The sequence below is a fragment of the Coptis chinensis genome, chromosome 5 (assembly GCF_015680905.1).
Source record: "Coptis chinensis isolate HL-2020 chromosome 5, ASM1568090v1, whole genome shotgun sequence".
NCBI classification, from domain to species: domain Eukaryota; kingdom Viridiplantae; phylum Streptophyta; class Magnoliopsida; order Ranunculales; family Ranunculaceae; genus Coptis; species Coptis chinensis.
In genome coordinates this window covers 85,666,311-85,693,978 of record NC_141460.1, presented here as the reverse complement: position 1 = coordinate 85,693,978, position 27,668 = coordinate 85,666,311, and the positions used below count along the sequence as shown (strand labels likewise).

At 39.6% G+C, this 27,668-nt stretch overlaps 2 protein-coding genes across 2 annotated transcripts; one reads left to right on the top strand and one right to left on the bottom strand.

The window, feature by feature from the left end:
* Nucleotides 1–249: 249 nt before the first annotated feature.
* LOC147499595 (putative phosphoribosylformylglycinamidine synthase, chloroplastic/mitochondrial) lies at nt 250–22,525 on the bottom strand. The gene is given in 9 exon segments (XM_086561356.1): nt 250–560; nt 662–745; nt 17,186–17,254; nt 17,371–17,415; nt 17,717–17,765; nt 17,870–19,152; nt 19,396–21,267; nt 21,270–22,290; nt 22,368–22,525. Coding segments are annotated over 4 exon segments (4,200 nt in total). The 5' UTR covers nt 22,404–22,525; the 3' UTR covers nt 250–560; nt 662–745; nt 17,186–17,254; nt 17,371–17,415; nt 17,717–17,765; nt 17,870–17,881.
* On the top strand, nt 752–13,736 carry LOC147499596 (uncharacterized). The gene is made up of 2 exons (XM_086561357.1): nt 752–4,767; nt 4,959–13,736. The coding sequence occupies exons 1-2, from the start codon at nt 4,050–4,052 to the stop codon at nt 4,994–4,996; spliced, it is 756 nt and encodes a 251-aa protein (XP_086417483.1). The 5' UTR covers nt 752–4,049; the 3' UTR covers nt 4,997–13,736.
* Nucleotides 22,526–27,668: the final 5,143 nt, after the last annotated feature.

Below are 27,668 nucleotides of genomic sequence, written 5' to 3'. Positions count from 1 at the left end.
CTCAACGCCTTCGGCAGTCGGCACTAACTAGAAGTCTATAACCACCACACAGAAATCATTATAAGTAGGAAATCTGGAATGGACCTCTCCATTATTTTTCACTTTACAATGTGAAGGCTGCCGAAGTGCAGAGACAAACCGTATTCACTGGATCCGGTACTGTAGTAGCACAAGTGTGTCCAATGGTAATTCAAAATGCCAAAACCATGACATCATCTTAATAGACTTAAACACAGAACAACATCAATACAACCAAACGAAATAAAAACAATATATGAGAAAGAGAATACATAAACAGTTTTTCCATGTTTCTAAAGTGAGGAGAAGTACATCGGAAAACAGTCTGAAAAAGAGGTCGCATTGTATGAGCAACCACAAAAGTATGTCCTTAATACAGTATAAAAAAAGACAGTAACAAGAGAATACAACATCGTTTAGAACAGTAACTTTTCCAGTATAAAAGAAGACCCTAATCTCACTTCCAATGTCAGCGCCATCCTTGTAAATCTCATTCCTTGAAGAAACTTAATTGAAGAAGTATGTAAATGCCAGTTTTAAGACTGTTAAAGAGAGTTAGTACCAAGGGAAATAATTATTGAAGAGAATAAGAAACTGAATATTTAGAAGAAATGAAACAAAGACAAAAAACGGTCTTATTCACCTATATATTCTCATTGAATTCTTCCTCTCATGGGTCCAAAACTCCAAATGTAATGCAGCAACACCAATGAGAGAAAGGCAAGACCTAGAAGATTGGAAGAAAAGCATTTTTAAAAATATTACTCGCGCTCCTCCAAGGAAAAACGAAAGATTTGTTAAAGAAAAACCAACTTAGAGAATAAACAATTATAATAGAGAGGCAAGCATATGCAAGATAAATACACGCACCACTAACTCATTGCTATGCAATAATTTGTAGCATGCAATATATGGTCACTATGGGGTTACTATTATTACCAAACTAATTGTTCAAACAAAATTTAGAAATTGGCCGTGATATGTGACTTATCAAAATTCAAGTGATCAAAATTGAATCAAGACCTTTAAGAGAACAAAAGAATGTTTTTGGTGTTTGAGTCTTTATATATAACGTAAGTGCATAACTAAACTCTTTGCAGGTGCGCTTCCTACTCAAGATAAAATGATGCAGAAAAATATCTTGAATCACTCGAGTTGTTGTTTATGTGACAGTAATACCAGAGAAAATTCACATCACTTGTTTTTCGATTGTTCTTTCACAAAACAAGTGTGGTCATTTGTGAAATCTCTACTTGGTTGGGGAACTGCGGTTAAAACTTCTGTGTCAGAATGGTATGATATCTTTAGAAGGTGTAGGGGAGTCTCAAAATATGGTGAAATTGCAAAAGCCTTGATATGTGCAACGGTCTACTGGATTTGGCAAGAAAGAAATGCTAGGAGGTTTAGAAATCAGAGTACTACGCCTCAATTACTCTACTGGAGAATGGTCAAGACTATGAAGCTGTATTTGCAATCAGCAGTCAAGGACGCCACTGATAGTATTGGTACAAGAGAGTTTATGCACAGAATAGGTCTGCAAGTTAACTACGTCCCCTCAACGTTCATTGAATGCTTATGGATCAAACCAGGAGAAGATGAAGTTATGTTGAACCCAGATGGATCAGTCACTGCCAGCAGTTGTGGTTATGGAGGTGTCCGAGTGAATCGAGAAGACACTGTTCTTGGTGCTTACATAGGGAGCTCACTCAATAGATCAGTCACGTTTCGGGAGCTATTGGCTGTTGAAAAAGGACTTGAGTGTGCACTTCTTATGAACCTTAAGAAAGTGAGTGTAGCTACTGACTCGTACAGAGTAATGCAGATCATTCAAGGTAAGGAAACCATCCCGTGGTATTGCCTAAACCTTCACGCATCCATTACCCTCCTCATAAGCCGACTGGAAAAATTCAGTATACATCACACATACAGGGAATGTAACAAGCCAGCAGATTACTTGTCAAAACTATGTAATGTCAATTATGTAGTTTTTATGTATATCAATCACCCTCTTGATGCAAAACTATCAAAAATGATAGATGATGATGCAAGAGCAATGTTTTGAAAACCGAACTGGTGATTGAACCGATTTTTTGTTAAAATAGTTCAACCAGGTTCAACCATGGTTCGACTCGGTCGGACCGATTGATATTTATTTAGCAATTTTTTAATAATTACAATAATAAAATGAATAAATACATGTTTTAATTCAATATTAATTGGTATTATATATCAAAACAAATTTCTTATACAAGAAACACATAGTAGCATGTTGGTTTGGAGTTTGGACTATTTGGTTTAGGTGTTAGGTTCAACTCCCCACATTATTAATTTTTCAAAAAAAAAAAAATAATAATAATAATAAAGGTGATCCGGTTTAGAACTGAACCGGTTCAACCACAGTTTAAACTTAAACCGATGGCCTAACCAAAAATTCAAGTTACATCTGAACCGAACTGAAAATTTACCGGTTCCGGTCGGACCCCAGTTCAACCACCGGTCCGGTCCGATTTTCTAAACACTGTGCAAGAGGCATCATGTACCAAAGGTTTCAAAGTTAATACAGGTTGGGGTTTGCCTAACCCAATAACCAATTCGAAAAAATAAATAAATAAATAAAAAATAAAAATATAAAAAATAACAAAATAACTTCACTCTTTCAACCGAACAAACCCACAACCATGTATAGAGAATGAAAAGCAACCCAAAAGTGTGAGCATAGCTCTATTAAAATTCAGACAATTAAGTATTATATGTCTATATCATAATGGAGCATATACAACAATTTTTTGTGCACATAACTAAGAAGAAGATAGAGATATGTTGTAGCGAGAAGATAGAGACATCTGTTTCATGATCAGTACTAACTTGACCAGACGAAGTCGCATTGTATATGGCTCCCAAAATAAAATATGGTCTATAAAAGAGTATGAGTTTATATGCTGACCTGTCTATAGTAAGTTAGAGTTCTGGTGTGACAACTGTATACAATTAGGTTAGTTAGATTGATTAGAGAAGGTTGTATAAATACTTGTAACTTTCTATTTTTGAGATAATATATCATTCTTCAGAAACTATTATGGTATCGGAGCAAGCGATTTATCGCCATTAGAGAAAAACTTCTCTTCATCAAAGATCCAAAGCTTCCACAATCGAAAACAAGGTCAAAGCTAAGTTCTTCAAACCAATCAATATCTTCTGATTCAATCTCTGTTCAATTTCTTGTTCAATACTCCTTTTTCGATTATTAGGGTAAATAATCTCTTTTCAATTTCATCAAATTTTCTTGTTTCAATTCAATCTCAAACGTCTTTTAGTTGTCTTTCATTGATATTAATTGTTGACTCATTGTTTTCTATTATCATTTGATAATTCTCAAATTATCTCACTCAATCAAGATTTTTCCAGTACTTGATTCAATTCTCACATAGTTTCTGATCAAAATGACCACAAAAGAGTCTGTTTCTTCCCTAATAATCAATAACTCCAATTTTTGTTCCAACAAAACTGACCAAAGATAACTACATTTTGTAGATAAATCTCTTTGAACCTGTCCTCATTTCCTTTGATCTTACAAGTTATGTTGATGGAACAAATCCATGTCCAGAAAAGTTTACTCGTGATGAATCTGGTCAACTTGCCACAACAATTAATCCAAATTACTATGCATGGATCAAAACAGATAAGACACTCATGATATGGATACATGCCACTCTCTTTGAATAAATTCTCCCTTGTGTCATTGGTTCTAAGACTTCAAGCGAACTTTGGTTGTCTCTTGAGAAGCGATTAGCTCACTTTAAGTTAACACATCAAGTTCAATTATGACAAGATTTACAGAATCAAAGTAAAGGAACTCTTTCTACGGCTGAATATCTTCAAAGGATTAGACACTTACGTGACATGTTGGCAACTTGGCAGCAGCTGGAACTCCTGTTCATGATAGTGATCTACTTGTCTATATACTCAAAGGATTACCAGCTGAATATGGACCATTTGCAACCTCAGTTAGAGTTCGTGCTAACTCAATTTCCATGGATGATTTATACAATTTACTTCTCAGTGAAGAAATTGCTATTGAACAAGCTCAGAGAGCTCTGCTGCCTACAAACTCCAACACTCGAGCATTTGCCGCTATCAGTGCACATAACTTTCATGGTAACAATAACTCACCCAGAGGAAACTATCAACGTAGAGGGAATGGTCACTTTCAGCACAGAGGTCGTGGAAGAGGCAGATCAAACTACAATGGTAACAACAATTACAATGGAAATGCTTCCACTTCAAACTATAATACTGGAAATCGTGGTGCATACAATAGGAATGCCAATGGTAGTCAAAGACCAATATGTCAAATCCGTAACAAAATTGGACACTTGGCTATTGACTGTCATAACCGCATGAATCATGTTTTTGCTGGAAGAATTCCACCTCAAAAATTGGCTGCTATGTTAGCTGAAAGACTAGCTTCTGCACAAAGTATGGGTTCTACATATGGCGATACAAGTTCTACATCGTATACTGGGTACTTTGCTGCAAATCAAGGAAATCCTGCATCACATACTGGTTATTTTGCTGGAAATCAATGGGAGTCTGGAAACAAAGATAACTACTATCAAGGGGAGTCTTCTTCATCCCAGCCAACAAATTGGTATGCTGATACTGGAGCAACCAATCATGTGACATCTAATCTATCTAATCTGTCGATTCAGGCGGACTATCAAAGACCGGATAAGGTTACTGTGGGCAATGGTAAGTCCTTACCAATTCTTCATACTGGTTGTTCTTATGTTACTAGTCCAAGTTCCTTGTCAAACACTGTTTTCAAACTCAAAGATATCCTTCATGTGCCTGATATATCCCAAAACTTGTTGTCTGTCCATATGTTTACTCGTGATAATAATTGCTCCATCACTTTTAATTCTAAATGTTTCACTGTGAAGGACTGTCTTGGAGAAGATTTTTTTCCAATGACTCATAAGGATGGCTTATATCCTCTTCAGTTCATCTCCAAGTCTCAACAACAACCTACCATACAATCATTATCAACTCACTCTGTCACTGCTCCTTCAGCATACATTTGTGAAAAGACATCATCAGGTGTATGGCTTCCTAGACTAGGACATCCATCTTTTACTGTTCTAAATAAAATTGTCTCTAAGCATAGTTTACCTAAAAAAGGTACTATTACTTTTGATTTTTGTAATTCCTGTCAATTAGGCAAAAGCAAGAAATTGCCATTTGTGTTGTCTACTTCAAAGCATTGTAATCCTTTACATCTTATTCATTGTGATCTTTGGGGTCCAGCTCCTATATCTTCTGTCAAGAGTTTCAATATCATGCCTCTTTTGTTGATGATTACACTAAATATTGTTGGCTTTATCCTCTTGTTAAAAAATATGATTTCTATTGCATTTTCATTCCATTCAAAAACACCATTGAGAAACTTCTCAACTTTCCTATTAAAATTTTTAGAACTGATCGAGGATAATTCACGAGTAACCATTTGGAAAAATTTCTCAGTCAACATGGTTTCTGAAAACAAGATCGTGTGAAGAGTCTTCACACTCCAGCCTTCACACGTCCCTCTTGGCCTTACTTAGGTTCAGCCAGTACTCGTAGCACATACGCTACGATTCAGTTCCTTCAGTGTTTACAAGGAGGTTAGAAGTTGATTCTACCCTACCTAGTCAGTCCATGGAAATAAACTAGGTGCTCACGTTTACCTCGAGTCAAACCCATCGAATTAATAAAAAAGCATTTCTATGTCGCATGTCTCCTGCGATATAAAGTCGCACGGGAAATGTGATTAAAGAACTCAATTGGCATTGCCTTTTTTTAATACCAGTTATAATTGCCCGGAGCAGATAAGGGCAGACGATGATTAACAAAACCAGATGTTGACCGTGCCCTAGTGACTAGTGGATAAAACCTTAGTTCAAAAGGATCGATTGCCTATCTGATTGCATGGCTTTTTGCGCCTATTCATCATACCTTTAGAAGCGCGCGTTTGGACTGGACCAGTTCTTGAAATGATCTCTCAGGGTTGGTCTTGGGAATGTGGATCTTCCTCTTTCTTTGCTCATCATTTCTTTATTTCAAAATAAAGGTAATGTAATTCAAATACACCCTGGAATAATCAAATAGGGTGAAACCTCGGCCTTAATGGGAGAACTCAGCTGGAGATGTTTTATAATCGAAAGCCACTGGTGAAAAGCTAGAATCGGAAGCATTGTAAGCGGTTGAAGAGGAAGTGGATGTTGCTTCCTATTAAGCAGACTTTCCTTGTGGTGCAGTTATGGTTGCAGTGGAGAGGACGATCGCAGGATTTCACTATTCCTATGATCGGGCAGGCCTGGCAGCATACTATTTAGGTTGGCTGTTACCTAGAAAATGAAGATTCCGATTTAGGTGGACGGGAGCCCAGGTCCGCGTGAAGGAATTTTCCAAGTCCGCTTCTAAGTCTGCACCGGGTGCGGATGCCACATAAGATAAGGAAGAGGAATCAAAGTAGAAGTAGTCGGTGCAAGCCCCACTTGGAACAGTCACACCTGCTGGCAAGCCATTAAGCCGGTTGCCCCAATTAACAATGACTTGAAGAGCCTGCCTTGTCAGCTAGGTACCTGTCAGCTAGCCTCTAGGCATAGGCACCTCCTCTCCTGTCAGCTAGGCACAACCTGAATATGACCTCCGTCCCTCTTTCATTCCCTTCTAAAAACGATTTCTTCTATTTAGAGAATCTTACTGGAGTATAACCTTTTCTTTTTCACTTCATTTATTCTATATAATGTGATAATAGCTTTAAGCATAATACCAATCAAACAAGATTTCAATTAGTTTGCAACGCGGAAATAACCGAAATATGTCTATCTTCTAGTGAGAGGAACCCACATACCCACTTTCCTCTCCCCCAGTACGGCAGTACCATAGTGGCTACCGGGGCCTCATTCTAGGGCCATTATCTCTTTATCTATAAGCCCAAACTAAATCCAATCCGAAATGAGCTAATAGAGCAAGAAAAAAGGAGTTGATACGAAAAATCAAGATATGAGCTGGCTTATTTCACTCTTCAAATGATCACTTTCCATTATCTTATTACTCCTAAAAATGTGTAACTATCTGTCTCTCAACTTTTCTAGAATATGATTAACATCAGGTATAGCGGTTTCATTCAATAATACAGCAATAAGGATAGCACCGACCATAGTAGCCAATGCGAGAGTTTTGACTGTAGGAGGAAGAGGCTCAGTTTCTTTCTTCATTGCAACGTGTGCTTCGTTTTTTATTATAGCCAACTCAAGTTTCATCTCCGTTTGAAACTTCTCTTTTGAAAAGTCATTTTGAAGTTGGTCGTGAAACACTCCATTGAAATGTGGAAAGCCGAACGTTCTTACCCTACCCTCTGCAGCGTCCTTGAACAGGCGAGCATATTCCGTAGAAAATGAATTCCTAGGAATTGCAAGTTGTATCTCTGGTACTAACATCCACCATACTGAAAACCCAGTTAACAGAGATAGTAAAAGAGCCTGTTGAAAGGTGGTATAATTCATAAGTAGGGTTTGACAAACCTTAATTCAAAAGCTGGAAACTCATATGCTAGTACACTTGCCCTGTATGCCCCATCTCCATGAAAGTCTTAGCCAGTGCTTCTTTCCGCCTTCCAACTTAATAGATTCTCTCTATCTCTATTTAACTTTCAGGGATGAGTATTAAAACGTCATAGGAAAAGAAAGGGGTTAGCTCTTAGCTCACTGGTAGTACTGATACAATCAATATGTACACACATATTAGGAAACTAAAAAGCAGAAAGATCCTTTCCAAAGGGGGTTGGATACTCACACTCGGGAACTTCTCCTAATCTCTCTTCAAACTTACCTTTTCATTAAGGTTAGAACCTTCCTAAAATTCAGGAGTTTACAGCTATGCCGCACTCTAAAATCCACTCATAAAAGCATAGCTAGAGATAGAAGCTTATGATTCCGGAGATTATATCTAGGTTCTAGTTAAACTCCCTGGTTATAGGGGCTTATAATAGTAATAGTACTGGAAAGGAAAAGGAGTCTTGTATATCTACAGGAAAGATTATATGTTAGTACTCCAGGTACTCTCTTATTCGAGACGAGAATAGGCCCAACTCACCTGCATCGACAGTAAAGGAAACTGGCACTTAAACGAGATATCCCTCAGCCAGAGACTCTGGGATGAAATGACTCTTATGATAGTCAGATGGCGAAGAGTTAGAACATGGCTAATCCGCTTTCTCCCATTTCTCTCTACTCTATCTATGAATGAATTCCTTCATAGAATGCGATTGCACTACTTTTTGAAAACAACCGTACGGGATATACTCGGCCGAGGTACCAAAGGAGACCCGTTTTACCAATCGTTTGATTGGGTGTGTCCTTTGTCGCTCCGGAGAAGCCATCCCCTTATCACAGAAGCCACCAAACGACAGGGGCCAGCGATCTGACTACGCATCGCTCCTTTTTAGAAACAGTCAACACCAATCCAAGAAAAAGTAAGCTTCTTGCCGGAGCCCCATCGGTGGTCAGTGGAGCTGTTGTCCGGCATATCCCCACCCCAAAATGAAACTAAAACTATTCACTTAACGAAGAAAATAAGAATTCTGTTAGGTTCACAGAACGTTTCAAAGACCACTTTGTAGAGGGCGGTTGCCACTTTCAAGACTAGAACGAAGGTCGAATCGTACTCTATTCCTTCGGCCATACAATCATGGCATTGTGGATCTCATAAGACCTATGGTGCCATAATAAGCATTTCCAGATCGGGATTTCGAGATTTGAATTGAGTGAGGGCAGCAGTTCCTCCATAATAGCTATGAAAAAGGGAAGCGGAATTTCACCACGAAAGGTAAGGAAGAACTGTGGTTCAACTCCACAGCGTGGTTAGAGCAGCACCACAAGCCAATCAACCAACAAATAGATACGCTTCACAGAAGAAGGAATCCAGCTTTTGTTATCAGGAGTGCAAGTTCCCAACATCGCTCCAGTTGGAATTAGAGAAACTAAGTTCGTTTCGGTATGAGAAAATAACCAATCCTGAATAAGGGATAAGTCAGGCATGTACAGACTATGGCATCGTTAAGCGCTTTTCCTTTCAGTGTGAAATGTGTTGTTTCAAAGTAGCTAAGGGTCGGAGACCTGATCTTTGGTCATATAGCCGTGTGAGAAGTCTGGTACTCTATTAAGAAGGATCGCCTGTCATATGCACTGCCCATATCCTGAGCCTGCTTAGAGGGGACTCAATAACGGAGATTTTCTTTGACACGCGGACCTAGTTTCCACCAAGCCAGATGTACCCGATTCAGTGATGACACTTACAGTACTATCCCATTTTGTTGGCTTAGGGCCTGATGCTTAGTTTGCTTCTAACTTAGTACTGATCTATTGTTATTGTCCGATTTGCTTTCTTAGTGCTGACACCTTCGTATGCCGATCTTACAATGAAGCGGCAGAAGAAGCTATTTGACAGTAATCTATCAGGAACTTCAGAAAAAGACTGGAAAGTAAGGAGGATTTCGTACTTTTCTAGTCTCTGACCGAACTCCCTACTCTTTTAGGTTGTATCTTGGAAGCGTCGATGTTAATGATCTCTTCTCTTGTGGCTTGACTGCTATCCTTTCACCAAAGAAAATCGTACTTCCACGGGGAAAGGCTATAAGGGAAGTTCCCCTAACAAAGCTTACTTGGATTTAGTCTTTCCATTGTGGACCTATACCATCTTTCCGTCATATTCCCGCTCCATCGTTTACAACTGATGGCAAAAGATGTATGTGCCTATCTCATGTGGTTTTGAAGATATATTAACGTCCTTGGTAAGTAAGTGCTTATGAACAAGAATTTGATTAGCCTTATGCAGAGCTTAAGTTTCACGTAACCTTTCTTCCTATTTCGCTTCCTTTGGGGCTCTTTTTTAGCCCACCTGAAAGTGCCAGACCCGAGTGAACTCACCCCTACTAATCTAAATGGAAGTCACGCACTGGATTCCCTTTTTCACTTGTTTTGTTATATTAAGCAAGTTGGAGTGCCTTTGACACCTAGGTCTCTCTTTCAAGCTCAGGAGAGAGAGTGAGTGCCCGAGTCGTAGTATGACCGAAGCCTCCTGCCCAAAGATTATGGTGAAATGTCATTCTATTCTAGGCGGGTGAGTATCAAAAGGGAGACTCACCAAGCTGATGCCATAAGACCGAAGACTCGAGTGTGCGATTTTGTAGCCGTTCCTGAGCAATTCAATTCAAGGAGGCCAGAATCCTCGGTGAAATCATCCCCGGTGGTTGGGTGAAGGTGCTAGTGAAATGCCCAATCACTTCATTAATCAAATGCCAAACTCAATCACAAGCTATAAAGGGAAAAAAAATCCACTGTGGGGGATGGATGGACATCAAGACTCAAATCAGGTGATTTCACAAGATTGCCCATGCCATACTCCCAGGAAAAGCTCAACGTGCTTGTATCTAGGTCGGGGGTAATTAAACTGTATAAGCAAGGCTCGGGATATGGTTCTCTTATGGGGAATAGGCTGAAACAGCAACAAGTAACCAAGACTTATGAAGTGCGTTCAGGCTCACTTTAATCAACAACTGAAAGAGTAATGTTTCTACTTATTCCATCCTTACTGTTACTATAACCGCTAATAGAATAGATCCATGGGGTTAGGATTTTTTAGAAGTAACTAAAGGGTAACCACTAAAGGGTTAAGCTGGCTCAGAAGAAAGTCTAGTGGGGCATGGTTTAGAAGGTGGGTTACCTGCTCGTAAGAGGCAGTCTAACTTAGTTAGAGGAAAGCTTGCTCATCAGAAGGATAAGCAAGGTTTTATGAATTCTCCTAGCAAGACTTATAAGATAAAGCTAAGCGAAAGCAAACAGGGGAGCCCCTTTGTAATGGTTTGAAGGTTTGGCGTTCAGTCCGCCATTCCAAGGTAAATGCCTGGCTATTCAAGCTAGTGTGGTAACGAGACGGTGAGTGAAAGTGAATCGGTTAACGAGACTGAGGAAGATGCCCCAACGACAAAGGGCGAAAAAAACTGGGTTCAGGAGCGAGGGGAGAGTGACGAGTGACCATCAGGGCCTTTCAGTGACCATCAAGTCAAGCCTGCTAGTAGTAAACTAGGGGCAAAACTCTTTCAGACAGAGTTCCATAATCATAGGAAGAGAGGCTTTAACACAATTCTTTGCCGCTTCCTCCGCTCGACAAGGAAAATACTAGGAAGGATAGCTACTACATTACGAAGGTGGGAGAGCTTTCATCCGAGCTACTTTCTTTAACTTTAATCGATTATTCAATTTCTAGCCTAGCAAGATCAGATGAAGAGCTTATTCTCACCTTACCTTAAGCTCCCACATTGACTCTCCAATCGGATATCTCCTTTCGGCTTAGTCATGCAATTAGTCGTGATAAGAGGAAGTCCCCCTTAGCTAGGGATCTACCATATCTAGTTCGTCACCCTCGGGTTGCAGAGCATTGCGAGGATCGAGATTGCGAAGGGACAGAGCTAATGGATGCCTATTCTGTCTGATATTTCATTCCATTCCCGTAGCTTTCTCCCTAGTCTCTGGATCTTTTGTCGGCAATCAAGGCCCGGCAGCTAAGCTGGCGTAGAGGCTTCATTCAGACGTTTCTGAGGTAAGTAGGGGTGGAGCTTCAGTCCATTCGTCCTTTGGCAGGCGTCGGTAATCTGTAGCGATAGAGTATCCCATTACCTTTCTTTCGGTTTTCACATCTACTCTCTTCGTGTAGGGTAATAGCGGCACGGCAAGATCATTCCGGCACAGCTTAATCTGGCGGCTCTATTCAAACAAAGACTAAGCGAGATCTCGAGAAGTGGTGTAGCCTGTTGATCGGCTTTCTCCTATCTGTTCTTCCGAACAGTTCTAGAAAAAGGGTGGGCCTATCTCTTTAGGCCTGAAAGCTTGTTTGTGCGGGCTCATGTCCGTATTTCCGTACTTTCATCTCATTTTCTTCCTCTATATGCTCTTCTCTTTCCTTTCGCTTTCTATTTCTAAGCAGGGGTTGGAAGCTACTCTCGTACATTCGCTTTCCTCTGGCAGCACGATGCCAATTCCGCCTCAGAGCCAGAATCTAGTGGTGGTTCCTTACCGCTACGGAAGAGCTGAATTGCGCGGGGACGAAGGCCCTTAGGCCAGAGTCCATGGTATGTGTATCTTTTTTATAGTTGAGGGGGGACAAGGCAGCTTACGGTGAGGAGGGAAATACAATAAATACACCCTATTTCGACCTCGACCTGTGTCATATCATAAAAGTCCTTCTCGTCTAGGTGCAGAGCAGACTGAATCAACGAAGCACTCCGTCGGCGAAATAAACAAAGTAGCGAAAATCATATCATAAGAGAAGAAAGAAAGGAAACGGTTCACCAATCAAACTCTTCTTTTGAGTATGATCCTGGCTCAGAAGGAACGCTAGCTATATGCTTAACACATGCAAGTCGAACGTTGTTTTTGCATCTTTCTCCCAAGCTTTCTGTTGGTCAACAACCAACCTCCCATAGTTCGTTTTTAACTACTCGTACTGGAAGGCTTTCTGTATGGAGGGAAAAATGGATTCTCAATCTTCCAATAAATCCTGAATTACTGGCATTTCTTTCTTCTATGATAGCAGATATCTTTTCTATAGTAGGAGTTGCCTATATTCCGCTAATAGTTTTAATAATCTTTTGTGCGGGGCGCTTGAGAGGTTTAAATCATGAAAATATGGCCGAAAGGCTGGGAGACCTATGTTTGGATACAATCAAGGAACAAATTAACAACAAAATAGAAGAGTTTCTCCAACAATATTAGAATTATGCTTTTGTTCTTCCCCCTGGTCGGAGTATTCAAGACATCGCACTCCACCTCCACCAGGATTCAGAATCCTTGGAACAACTTCTTACAATTCTTAGAAATCTTACGGAATCTGGTCTGCTAAGTCAAGATTTTCAACAAATTTTACTATTTCTCTCGCATTGAATTTTGGACATAGGTTAGGTATGGACGGATTTTTCAGGTTATTGTTCTTTGATTAGATTTGCCAGAAAAAGATGGAAATGACTGTTTAAAATTTTACCTATACCTATAAATAAAAACAATTTTGATCTTATGAAATGTTTATTAGCGTTGATAGCTCTCTTCTTTAAAGCTTATGCCGTAGAAGCTGCTGAGGAAATTAATGCGGCTATTGGCATTTTATCAGCATCTTCCCTGGCTCGCTGCGCAGCACTAACGCGATTTCCAAAAGGCCTAGTAGGCCTCGCGATGGGAGTGGTTCTATCGAATACCCAGACACTCGCTACGATACTTCAAGTCCTTGGCTGGAATGCCCAACAATTATCTGTTGACATGGGCAAGAGAGTGACTACAAGCCTGCTCAGACTTTAACGAGGTGAGAATGAGCCCATCGCCCAAACCATTGGGAGATGATTAACTTGGGCAGGTTGCTGTATCCCAACTCAAAAACCCGCTTGATATTTCTATCCTCAACCCACATGATCCACTATCTTTCCACTCGGAGACCCACTTTTGCATTAGATCCTGAGCCAGGGTGGAAGCACCACCATATATATGATAAGCCCGAGCACCAGCATCAGTAGTTTGCATGGTTGTCTTTGTTTCATACTCCCCGAAGGGCTGTTTCGCCACCAAGAAGTTGTTGGACCCGTATAACCACTATATTACTCATCAATTCCCTTGTGTTCACACCCCAGAGCAAAAAGGGGTGGTTGCTGAAAGAAAACATAGACATGTAGTTGATTTGTCTAGAACTCTTCTTTCTCAGTGGTTTACCTGAAAAATTTTAGGTGGATGTCTTTCAAACCTGTCCTTATTAATAGACTTCCTGCTAAAGCCTTAAAGTACATCTCTCCTTGGGAACTTCTCTTTCACCAAGCTCCTAACTATAAATTTCTAAAAGCCTATGGTTGTGTAAGTTTCCCCTGGCTTAGACCATACACTTCCAATAAACTGCAACCTAGAAGTAAACTTTGTATTTTTATTGGTTATAGTTTAAATCATACTGGATATAGGTGCTTGGATCCTAATACTGGTAGAGCATATGTCTCTAGGCACGTCATATTTGATGAGAAAAACTGTCCTTTTAAACACCAGTTTTCAACTCCTTCACATTCTTCTATATCTAAATCCAGTGATACTCTTGTTCCAACTTTTGATCCATTTTTCAAACTAACTCATCTCCTCCTCCTCCCCCTCCTCCTACATCACCTGCACCACACAGTTCTAGTTCTCATACTTTATCTCAATCATCAAACTCAACTTCTCATGTTCACTCTGAAACTTAGTCAAATTCTTCATCTCATTCAAACTCAACTTCCTCTCCCACTCAATCACAACCTAATCAATATCATAGATCTCAACCATCTCATCCATTAATTCAATCACAACACCAATATTAATCTCATCCTATGAATACAAGATCCAGAACTGTCATTCAAGAATGTAATCTCACTCACAAGATGACCACTAGATCCAAAAATGGAATTTTCAAGCCTAAACAATTTTTGCCACCAAACATCCTATTCAAGCACTTCATTCTTCTCTTGCAAATATTCCCATAACACCCACTTGTTATACTCAAGAAGTAAAGGATGAAAATTGGAGAAAGGCTATGAGTGAAGAGTTTAATGCCTTACAAAAGAATGGTACTTGGATTTTAGTACCCTACTCATCAGAATATAATCTTCCAGGGTCTAAATGGGTGTTTAGACTCAAACTAAATGATGATGGTTCTCCGGATAAGCACAAAGCCAGGCTTGTTGCCAAAGGCTTTCACCAACAACCTGGTGTTGATTTTACTGACATTTTTAGCCCTGTTGTCAAACCAGCAACCATCAGAATTGTTCTTGCCCTTGCTTTCCAACGTGACTGGGCTATCAAACAACTTGATGTGAGTAATGCCTTTCTTCGTGGTCATCTAAAAGAAACTGTTTATATGGTTCAAACACCTGGTTTCGTTGATCCTACTAAACCAAATCATGTTTGTAAACTTCAAAAATCTTTATATGGTTTGAAGCAAGCTCCTAGGGCTTAGTATCCTGAGTTAGTTCAAGTTCTAGTTGATCTCAACTTTGAAACATCCAAGGCTGATAGTTGTTTGTTTTTAATGATAACTGGCTCTCACATTGTCATTATCGTTGTCTATGTTGATGATCATCACAGAAAATTCATCTTCCCTCATTCAAAATGTCATTTCCCAATGTAGTCAAAAGTTTCCTATGAAAGACCTTGGTGATCTTCACTTTTTCCAGGGTCTTGAAGTTCACAGATCATCAAAGCAACTCTTCCTGTGTCAATCTAAATATGCACTTGAATTGTTACAAAAGGCAAACATGGAGGGAGCCAAAACTATTTCCACGCCTTGTCCTAGTGGAACTAAATTAGACTCTACTTCTGGTGAATTATTTGACGATCCTACACTCTATAGATCACTTGTTGGTGGTCTTCAATATCTTGTTTGGACCAGACCAGATATGGCCTTTGCTGTGAATCAAGTATCCCAGTACATGCACTCTCCTAGAATTCACACTTCTTTGCAGTCAAAAGGATATTGAGATATGTCAAGAGTACTTTAAATCAAGGTGTATGTTTCACAAAAGTACCCATGTCTCTCACTGCCTACTCAGATGCAGATTGGGCTGGATCACCATCTGTTAGGGGGTCTACTAGTGGATTTTGTGTATTTCTAGGAAACTGCCCTATAGCATGTTCAGCTAAAAAACAATCAACCAGTTGCGATATCTTTAACCAAGTCTGAATATCGATCGCTTGCACATACCGCAGCAGATTTATACTGGTTGTGCTTAATATTATCAGTTTTGAAAGTTTATCTAAAGGATCCCCCAACACAGTGGTGTGACAGTATCAGTGCCATAGCTCTTGCATCCAATCCCATTTTTCATGCTAGGACAAAACATGTCGAGATGGACTACCATTACATCAGAGAACTTGTTGTGAACAAAGTAATTGAAGTGAAATATCTATGCACACATGGTCAGCTAGCATATATTTTCACTGAGGGACTTTCTGCTTCAAGGTTTCAGACTCTCCAGTACAGTGTCAGTGAGGCAACATCCAAGTGAGAAAGGAAAATGCAAAGTATTAAAGTTTTTCTGACACTTCATCTTCAGAGAGGGTAAAGCTTATGCACTTCAAGCTCTCAGTGTTGTACACTTCAGCTTGAGAGAGGGTAAAAGAGTATAAGTTTATATGCTGACCTCTCTATAGTAAGTTAGAGTTCATTTGTGACAACTATATAAAGCTCTTGCATCCAATCCCATTTTTCATGCTAGGACAAAACATGTCGAGATGGACTACCATTACATCAGAGAACTTGTTGTGAACAAAGTAATTGAAGTGAAATATCTATGCACACATGGTCAGCTAGCATATATTTTCACTAAGGGACTTTCTGCTTCAAGGTTTCAGACTCTCCAGTACAGTGTCAGTGAGGCAACATCCAAGTGAGAAAGGGTAATGCAAAGTATTAAAGTTTTTCTGACACTTCATCTTCAGAGAGGGTAAAGCTTATGCACTTCAAGCTCTCAGTGTTGTACACTTCAGCTTGAGAGAGGGCAAAAGAGTATAAGTTTATATGCTGACCTCTCTATAGTAAGTTAGAGTTCAGTTGTGACAACTGTATAAAGTTAGGATAGCTAGATTGATTAGAGAAGCTTGTATAAATACTTGTAACTTTCTATTTTGAGATAATATAAATAAATTCATTCTTCAGAAACTCTTAGTTTATACAGTATATCTTCTCCGCACAGGAGATCCCAAACTGTGAGGACTTAAAGCAATCTTATTTATCATAAGCACAGTTAGTATAGTTTAAGCAAATATGAGATCAACACACTAACACAGAGAACACAAACTTCTAACCATAAGCTTAAATATATTAATCTCTTCAGAAGAATCACTAACACAGCGGACACAAACTTCTAACCATAAGGTTAAATATATTAATCTCTTCAGAAAAATGATACAACCGGTGACTTTTTCTTATTTTTTTCATAATTGGGTTATACAAAGGCCTAAGATAGATGAGGAGAACAACTGCATACTGCCTTCACAGAGACATACTCAATCACCATATTCACAATAAATACCATAATTATAATGAATAAGCAATGTCAAAGGTGACAAACCTTACGGTGGCGTAGAATGTTATTGTCACAGAAGGGAACTTCCAGGAAGCTTTGAACACAGGATCGAGCCTATAAGACATCGAATATGAGTTCAAAAATTAACTTTTTCTGTTGAGACCAAGTTTGTGCAGATTTATTCAACTGTTTGCCATGAGATGGTGTTACATTAGCATAAGGTTAAATACCTTTATCGTTGTGGTAACGAATTATTAGGCTCCAAAAAAGTAAACCTGTGAATACAACACTGAATATGAGCATGAAATGATCAAAAAATGCATGGGGTAGAGGAAAATAAAAAAATGCATACGACATTAACTTTTTTGACGATTTGTCGCGACCAAAAAGGTTGGTCATTTTCATGGAAAATACTAAAAGAAACAACATGAAAATGGTTACAAAGTAAAGTAAAGGGAGGTCATTTATATGTGGCGAGAAGTCGTGACGAAACACAAAGATTAAGCTTTGAGGATAGAGAACTGGAATAACAACATAAAAGTTTCTACTTTCTACCACACTTAATGCAGTACGTACCTCTATTATGTGTCAAAATTTGACGGCCTATATCTTCTAAACCAACCATCTGCAAAAGATCACAAATATAAGCACATAAAAAATGACCAAAAGAATCAGCGAAGATTAAAGAAGAACAAATTTTAAGAAGGAAATAGAAAAATAATAGTATACCTGTCTCAACTTTTAAGAGCACCACTCTCTTGCATTTTGAAATAGCCGCAGCCATGGGCTGGGACCTTTCTTGTCAACATTCCAATGCTTGGGGTACCATGGGAACTGCCACATCAGGAAGCATCGCTCAGGATGAGGCATCATAGCCAAATGTCTACCATCAGGCGAACAAAGTGCAGCCACTCCCAACGGGGATCCATTCGGATTAAAAGGATAAACCTCGGTTGTTTTCCCATCATCATCACAGTATCTAAGTGGTGCTAAGTTTGACTCAAGGACCCGATCAAGTATGCCATCGTCAGGAAAATATGCCCTTCCCTCACCATGAGCAGCCCACACACCCAATGTACTACCTGCCATTCCTTTAAACATTATTGCAGGAGAATCCCCAATCGTCACACTTATGAAGCGACACTCAAATCGGCCTGACTCATTGTGGATGAACCTTGGCTGCAATGGATCTGCCCCCACTCCATGGACGCCCCCAACCTCGGCTCCTGGCACCCATCCCAGCAGAGCCATGAGCTGGCATCCATTGCAAACCCCAATGCTGAACGTATCAGGACGGTTGTAGAACTCTTGAAATTGTTTTAGGAGAGGCTCATTGAAGCGGATAGAGGCCGACCAACCTTTAGCTGAACCCAATACATCGGCATAACTGAAACCTCCTACAAATGCAATTCCACGGAACTCATCGAGAGAGATCGCCCCCTGAAGAAGGTCTGACATTGTGACATCCCATGGTTCAAAACCAGCAGCATAGAATGCAGCAGACATTTCCCTATCACCATTGCTTCCTTCTTCTCGAATTACAGCTACTTTCGGTTTAGCAGCAACTGCAAACCATTTATCATCTGTGGATGCTGGAGTGAAAGATAAATCCCAAGAAGGTGCACGCCTGTTCTTCAGCCCCTCTTTTTCTAATTCCACACAGGATGCCAGCCTCTGAAACCCCTCGAGTTGGAAACTTGTATCCTCCCACATGTCTCTAAGGTCAGAAGTTTCCTCTTTCATTTGAACTGCACCATTAACCCGGAGTTCTATTGTGGGAGACTTGGTCACCTTTCCAATAACCTCAGTAGAAATGCCAACAGCGTGAAGCTTCCCCTTGACAGTATCCAAGTTCTTCTTGCTAACCTCAAGAATAAGGCCAAGTTCTTCTGAGAAAAGTACATGGAAGAGGCTCCCACCTTGTGAGTTTAGATCCAAGCAGACCCCACAGTTTCCAGCAAATGCCATCTCCAGAATGCTTACAATCAATCCACCATCACTAATATCATGACCTGCAGAGATTAATAAATCAGTATCCAAGTTGACTCTAGAGTGTTGTATGACGGGAGACTACCACTAATCTATAAATGGGAGGACCCTGTTTCTATCTATTTCAGATTTGTAAATTCTTAATAGGTGCATTTTCTTTGGATTCTAGGATCTGTAAACCTAGAAATCCTTGGATCAACTATCACCTTGTACTTTTTCTTATTTATTAATATAACAGAAACTTAACTAGCCAAAAAAAAAATTACCTGCAGAGATTAAGCCATCTGCAAGCAAATCCTGTGTAGCTTCAAAGACTCTTTTGAGATAAGGAACATCGTCAAGATCGGGGCACTCATCTCCAATTTGGTCAAACACCTGAGCAAGAGCAGATCCACCTAAACGTCGCTTTCCTTTTCCCAAATCAATGTGAAGTAGGATCCCATCGTCTTGGAGCTTCAGATCTGGGGTCACTGTCAATGTTATATCTGGGCAAGTGACGTATGCACTAACGACGAGATTTCCAGGAGCCTTGACGACTTCACCTGATGCACGGGCTGCCATTGAAAGACTGTCCTTTCCCCCATCAACTGCAATACCCAGCTCGATCATTGCTTCTGATAGTGCCACAGCAGCATCATACATTACTGCTCCTTCCCCATCAAGCTTGGCAGCATACATCCAATTTACACTAGCCTTTACATCAGAAAGAGATGAAACCCTGGCCCAAATAAGGTTTGTAAGTGCTTCCCCGACAGCCAGTCTCGCCATGGCTTTTGGATTCAGCAAACCCTTCAAAGGTTGCTCCCCAATAGCACAAGCACCCCCAGTGAGCTCATTATATGACTGAGCAATAACAGCAACATCAGAAAGAGTAATCTGCAAGGGGCCCACTGTTTGCTGTTGTGCCACAAGACCCGTTACACACCTGTCAACTTTAGTTGTCAAAAAGCGTTTAGAACCGATAGAAGGAAGTCTCAATACCCTTTTTAATGCGTCCTTTAAGGTGGTCGCTGGGGCAATATCAAGTGCTTCTAAGGGTTGGTCTACCCGAGTAAACTCAAATGTTTTCTGAGGCATGTCCCCAAGTACTTTCTCAAGCTCAAAATCGACTACAGGACGGGGAGGAGGAAGGCCGCTAGATCTACACTGTTCCACATCTAAGCTGTCAACTAATACTACTCGTCCTTTACCATTTATAGTTCCAATAACAGCCATTGACAACCTTTCTCTTTGACAAATACTCTGCAACAGTTGACGGCTTTCAGGCTTCACCAATATTGCATCTTGCTCTTGATACTCAGCACCCCATATCTCCAAAACTGACATAGTATGGTCACCAACTACCACTGCTCGAATATCAATCTCAGCACCCTTAGGATAAATTATTTCCTTCACAACATTACAATTACCACCCGCACCCTGATCATGAATGCTAATGATTGGGTTGTTCTCCCCCATTTCCACACAAGCACGGACGACCCGATACAACTTCTGTGCCATCTCTGCATCACCTCGCTGTACGGCATTAAAATCCAGATCCGCATCATTCTGACCACTAACCATGCTAGATGCAGCTCCACCTCCCATTCCAATCCGATATGCTGGACCACCTATCTTCACCACTAGATATCCAACCTCAGGCTCTCCCTTTGTTATGTGGGAGTGGTCAATCTGCCCAATCCCAGCACTGAACATGATTGGCTTCAACCACTCCCGCCTTTCTCCATTTGGGAGCCTCATCCCAAAAGTTCTAGTGTACCCTTGAATCAAGGGTTCTCCGAACTTATTCCCGTAATCAGAAGCACCATTGCTGGCCTCAATGAGAATCTGCAGTGGAGAAGCCAAATTAGATGGATAACTGAATGCTGAATCTTCCCAAGGAGCATATGAGCCTTCCATACGAAGGTTCCCAACGCAATAACCAGCTGTCGATGCCACTACAAATGAACCCCTTCCTGTAGCATGGGTATCCCTGATGCGACCACCAGCTCCTGTCTCAGCGCCAGGATAAGGAGCAACAGCACATGGGAAGTTATGAGTCTCAGCTGTAAATAAGATATCAAGGTCCCGGGTAGTTGGGCTCAATGGAGATGTCAAACCAGGTTGGACCGGACGCAACTGATTCACTTGGAACCCCTGATTGCACTAGAATTGTCCTTGAAGCCAATTACTGAATTGTTGGGGTTGGCCTTCAGAGTGCTCTTCACAATTTGCATCAGTGTCCTACTCATCGGCTGTCCATCTACAACAATCTTTCCAGTAAAGAACCAATGCCTACTGTGCTCACTGTTAGACTGTGCAATATCGAAGAGTTCCACTGTTGTAGGGTCCCGCTTGATTTCATCCTTAAACAGCCATGTGTAATACTCTATGTCTTGTTCATCAAATGCAAACCCCATTTTCTTGTTGATTTCCTCCAATGCTACTCGTCCCCTCTCCATGACTGGCACATAACTCACTTTCTCTGGAACTACACTCGTCTTGAATGAAGTGAGCATCTGAGGATAAACACACTCTGTCATTCTATCATGAACCATCGTCACAAACTCATTAAGCTGAGATTCTTGTAGAAAATCACTTCCTGCCTTAACATACAACAAGTAACGTCTCGACCTCTCTAACCGAGTAATCTCTGTCAGCCCACAAGCACGACAAATGGATACGGCATTAGCTGACCAGGCTGTTGTAAAAGACAAACGAGGCCCAACCTCAACAACAACAGCATAGGCACCATTCCGCTTCTCCTTGTGAAGAAAAGTAACTGTCCCTAAATTCTCCGGTTCATACGTTTCTCCAAGAAGCCATTTAAGGACTTGAAGCTTCTCATCCGAAAGAGGCGAATCAACCCCAATATTAAAACAGTGTTCTGTCTTCAAATCAACTATTTCACTAGAAACCTTTGTCTGAACCAACTTAAGAAGTTGAGCAGTAGCACTCTCCTGCATCAAAGGGACACGGTAATAATGCATAACCTTGTCATCAGAACCTCCAACCTCACTAGATTCCACATTTCTTGAAACAACCGCCTTGGGAGTATTATTTCTATACGACAACGCTGGCAATGACCTCTGTCTATGTAAAGAACCCCAAAGCAGCAGCATATGACTCTTTAATACTTTACATGAATTCCTTGGAAAAAACAAATTTTGCCTACATGAACCCTGTAGTAAAAAGAAAAAACAACACAATAAAACAAAACAATATATAATACGAAATGAAACAGTAACTAATATCATACCTCCACCGCGGTAATATCCGCAACGGCAGCCATCATTTAGGCTTGGAGTGGTGGGGAGATTTTTTTCGGCTGAAAAAAGCTGAGGTTTTAGTTCGATTGTTGTTGTATAGACAGGGCTTTTTTGTGCTTAATGGGGGACCTGGTTTTGGCTTAGCCCGTGCAAGGGCTTAGACAACAAAAGCCCAGGACTGGCCATGTGTATAAAATTCAGCAGTATGATTTGGCACAACAAGAGATCGATCTCGCTTTTCTGCAAAAAATCTAAAATATAGTTAATACTAATTCAAATGATTGTTAATTTCAATCAATGACTCAAAATTACATGTGGCAAAGGTTGTCGTTAACGTTTGAATGAGAGCATCATCAATACTAAAACCCGTTTCTAATGTGACAGATAGCAATTATTTTGGAAATTTGGGTCACCAACGCGCTGCTAAAACCACGTTTCCATCACAGCAATTGTTAAATTCACAACTATTTTCACAATTATAGCAATGGGTCAGACGGGACAACTATTCCCGTTTCAATATACATCCACAGGCACTGTAGCCACATTATGGGCACAGTGAATCTCGGCATTTCATCTGGTGCAATCCAACGGATGTGACAAAAATTTGGCCGAGTTCTAAATGACTAAATATAAGAGGGTATTTTCAGAAACAAAATTTGACCGAAGCCAAATATAGAATTTGCTCTCCAATTTCACCAATCTCTCTCCTCTCTCTTTCTCTCTTCAGAGAAATCGAAAACAAAATTTGTTGTGTGCAATCCATAAAAGATAAAGGAGGTTCATTTGGCATTTTGGGTCTTATAGGTAAATGCTTAACTTTTCTGTAATTTATGTGTCATAAAGCTGATGTGTTGTAACTGAAGCTCTTGAAACATTTTGATTGCCTACTACACTTTAATGACAACTGACAAGCACTTTCCCGACTGACGATAAAGCTCTATTTTGAAGAAACAGAGAGGTTAAAGAGTTGTAGCTTTAAGTAAATGGTATTAATGGAACTAATATTGAGAGCAGAGATTTTAGCATTTCTTTTTTTGAGTGAAATTTTGAAATTTGAGGAGTTGGGGACGAAGTTAAAGGATTTGGGTTTTGAGGGGAGAGCTTGAAATTGAAAGTGGTCCTTTGGTTGGAGTGGAAGTGAAGAGGTTTTAGCAGTGACGGCCATTTCCTCTTCATTTGAATATTAGGCCTTTTTGGTATGGGCTTGGGCCTGTGCGTGCATGAAATTATTTTGGTTTTCTTCCTAGCTACACAATATTTTCTTCTAGCGTGATCCAACGGTATTATATGGTTGAAGAGTTGTAGCTCTAATTTTATATGGTCCTGCTTATTCATATTTTCAGAATTGAAGAAAGGTGCACCACTTTTGAAGTATAGATGACTCTCTCTCCAAAATATGGACAACTCCATATTGATTGATGAAGTTGGAGAGCAGGAAGAATATAGTTCAGGTGAGCAACTAATGTTTCAATTTTATTTTCGATTTCTACCAACGAATTTAATACTGTATTATTGTATTTATTTTTTTTTTTTTTTTTTTTTTTGTAATTGACGTGTGGACACATTTATTTGCAGTACCCGAGCCTTATACGGCATGTTCTTCCTCTATTTAACCTCCGGAGTTTGAAGTCGAAGTGGAAATTGTGAAGCCACTATGTTTGGGAATGTGTTTTGAAACTCTTGAGGCTGCAAAGCAATTTTATATAGATTACGGAAAATTGTTTGGATTTAGTCCCGTAATTCGAAGCTCGGAAAAATCATATTCTCGTTCGGATGAAGTTAGTAGTGTTCAAATGACTTGCTCGCGTTTTGGGATTTATAGAGATCGAGGAGGCAAAAATATGAATGTGGATGGAACTTAGAAAGAAGTGAGAAAAAGAAACACACATACAGTTAAATATGGGTGCCTTGCTTCAATGAGGTTGACAAAGCAGCAAAATAGTGGAATCTAAAAAGTGGTGAAATTTACTTGCGAGCACAATCACAATCTGGTTAGTCTGGCAAAAAGGATGCGTATGCCTGTTAATAGAAATATGTATGTTGCAGCTAAGATGTTGATTGACTCATTTCGTGATGGTGGTGCACCTGTGAATAAAGTCGTTGATATACTTGACGGAGTACAAACTGGTTTTGATGATAGGGATTGTTGGAACCATTTGGGCCCTTCGAAAGAATACAAGAAACTGGTGAGAGGTGATGCTACCGCGGTGCTTCATTTTTTCAAGAAGAAAAGTATAGAGGATCATAATTTCTTTTATACAATACAGATAAATCATGAAGCAAGGGTCATTAATTTTTTCTGGGTAGATGGTCGGTCGCGTACACAGTATCAATATTTTGGTGACATGGTTTTATTTGACACTACATATCATAAGAATGTATATGAAATGTCATTCGCCCCATTTACTTGAGTTAACCACCATATGCAATCAATCCAATTTGGTTGTGCACTGCTTTTGGATGAAATAGAAGATTCTTTTTAGTGGGTTTTTGAGACTTGGCTTGGAGCTATGGGAAGACGTGCCCCATCTGCAATTATCACATATCAAGATAGAGCTATGACTCTAGCTATTGGTACGGTATTCCCTAATACTCGACATAGATTTTGCCTATGGCACATTATGAAGAAGCTCCTTGAAAAGCTTCCAAATTATTATTACAGGAGCGAGGTCAAAATTCAAAAAAGAATTCAAACAATGTATTCGGAAAATATTTATTTTTGATGTGTTTGAAAGGAGGTGGGCAGAATTGATGTCTAGTTTTAAGTTGGATGAGAATGAATGGCTTCAAGAGATGTACAAGATTCAACACAAATGGGCTCCAGTTTATCACTTTGATACTTTTTATGCCTAAGACCGACTACGGGCGTTCTGAAAGCATGAATTCTTTTTACAAGAATTTTTTCACATCTACGACAACTCTTAGAGAGTTTGTAGTGAAGAATGATAAGTGCTTGATAAAGATTGTTGAAAGAGAAAAAAAAAGAGGATTATATTACTAAACACTCGAATCGGATTGTAAGCAATAATTCCTTTCTCTTGAAGAGTGCATCAAGTGTGTATACAAGGAATGTGTATGATAGGTTTAAGCAAGAATTCGAGATATATAGTTGAAACCGAGTATGTCTTGCATGATGATGAAAAAGACACTAACGGCAACAGAACCTTATAAGTCGCGAAGTTATAGGTGACTTCCCTTCATTACTACATCTCATCTACTTTTACAATGAAACTCAATCTTCATTACTACAATGTAACTTCCCTTCGTTATAGGTGACGAGCGTGAATGGAAGGTGAAGCTCAACCCAACGACAAAAGAAGGTAATTGTGAATGCAAAATTTTTGAGTTTCTGGGGATACCTTGTGGACACCTCATAAAGGTATTTCAGAGTCGTGATATTGAGATTCCCGAGCACTTTATTCTTAAGAGGTGGATGAAAGGGGCAAATAAGTATAGAGCTGAGTATGACCGTGGACTAGTAAGTGGCCATGAGAACTCTGAGATAATATACTGAGAAGTGAGAACTACTCAACTTCAAATAGTTGCTAATCAGTTGGTTTATGAAGCTACGGAAACTGATAAAACTTACAAATTAATGCTGCAAAGACTACAAGAACTGTCAGTGGAGCTCAAGAAAAAGAAGGAAGTTGACTCTGTTGTTAATTCATGCACCGTTGGTGATAGTTCAGCACCGCCACTTGACGACCCATCCCAAGTTTTACTTTAGAATCCTAACATCTCTCAAACAAAAGGAAGAAAAAAAGTCGTGAAGATTTAAAAGAAAACTAAGGCCATTGGTAGAATAAAAAGGGGTCTTGAACAAGCATGCGCAAAAGCCAAAGCAAAGACAGAGAGGAGATGTACATGTTGTAATAAAGTTGGTGTTAACCATGACAGATGAAATTGTCCTGAAAATCCAAACATAAAAAACGGCCCAAGTAAGTATAATATTGCCTCCTTAAGCTTAATTCGTAGTATCCCATCTTATCGCAATTGCCTTTAAAACTTGACGTTTTCTATTCTTTTTGCTTTACAGTAGTAGATGTATAGTTAGAGTTAGAGGACGAAAGACGATGACGAGAACGAGAACGAAAACGAGGACGAAGAGGAGAATGAAGAAGAGGACGAGGCGAAAATGATTGAAATTGTTTGAAGCTTGTATGTTCTTGTATTAGAGTGTTGAGTGTTGGAGCTTGTGTTTGTAGTTCACTTGTTTTTTATGGCAATGAAATCTTGTGTTTGAGCTTGTGACTATTATAGTGTTATGGGGAAGTTTGTGACTGTTAGAGCATTGGTTTTAACTTGTCAAAGCTTGTATATATTTTGTAGCTCAAAACAATTTTGTGTTTGAGCTTGTGATTGTTATAGTGTGATAGGTTTGTGACTATAGATCATTAGTTTTAACCTGTCATAGCTTGTATTTTGAAGCTGACTGTTGTGGAACAAGTTTGTTATTGGTTTGTTATTGGTTTATGTGGAACAGGTTGAAGCTTACAAGGGAGAAGTTAAGCTTGCTAACTTGGGGAAAATGACATGTAGTGTGCAGAGAATTTACAGTTACTTGCCTATTACTCCTTCCTTGATTTGGTTGAGTTGTTAAGGGGAAAATGACATTGAAGTAGTCATGGTTCACTCTCCATGCAAGTTCTCACTCTATGGCGGGAAACTTGGTGAGGAAGATCATTGGTTGTCAGAAGCACATAGCCTAGTGTAGACCGATTTGAGCTGTTGCAGATATATGGTTATAACGAACTTGTTTCATCTGGGGGAAATTGAGTGGTCTATAGTTGTTGAAAAAGATAATGAGATGGTAGACATGAAAATGTATCCATTGCTAATTCTAGTGCCAAACTGTTTAATCAGTGCATTTGTATAAGTTTTATAATAGCAGTAAGCAAGGACTCTGAATTAAGGGAGCTATGCAATAGTAGGAATTATGGATCCCTGTTTGAGATCATTAGGCGTTTTATAGAATGCTAAAGGCTCTTAAGATTGCTAGAAATAGCTTGAAAATAAATTATTTGTATGTTAATATTGCTAATTACAGTAGGTTGAAATGTTGAATGAAGTTTGTTCTTTGTCTCTCAATTTAGTCATAACAAATTTTGCTTGCAAGTTTTGCTATATTAGATGTGCCAAATTTCATCTTTTTTGAATGTTGTTCTAAATTATAACCATTGTTAAGTCAGTATTAGTTGTGTTGCTTGCTGGCAGCAGTGACAATTCTTTCAAAGCATTTGGGCCGAAGTTCAGATTAGAGACTTATAGATGTGCAAGTGTTTGTTTTTTGT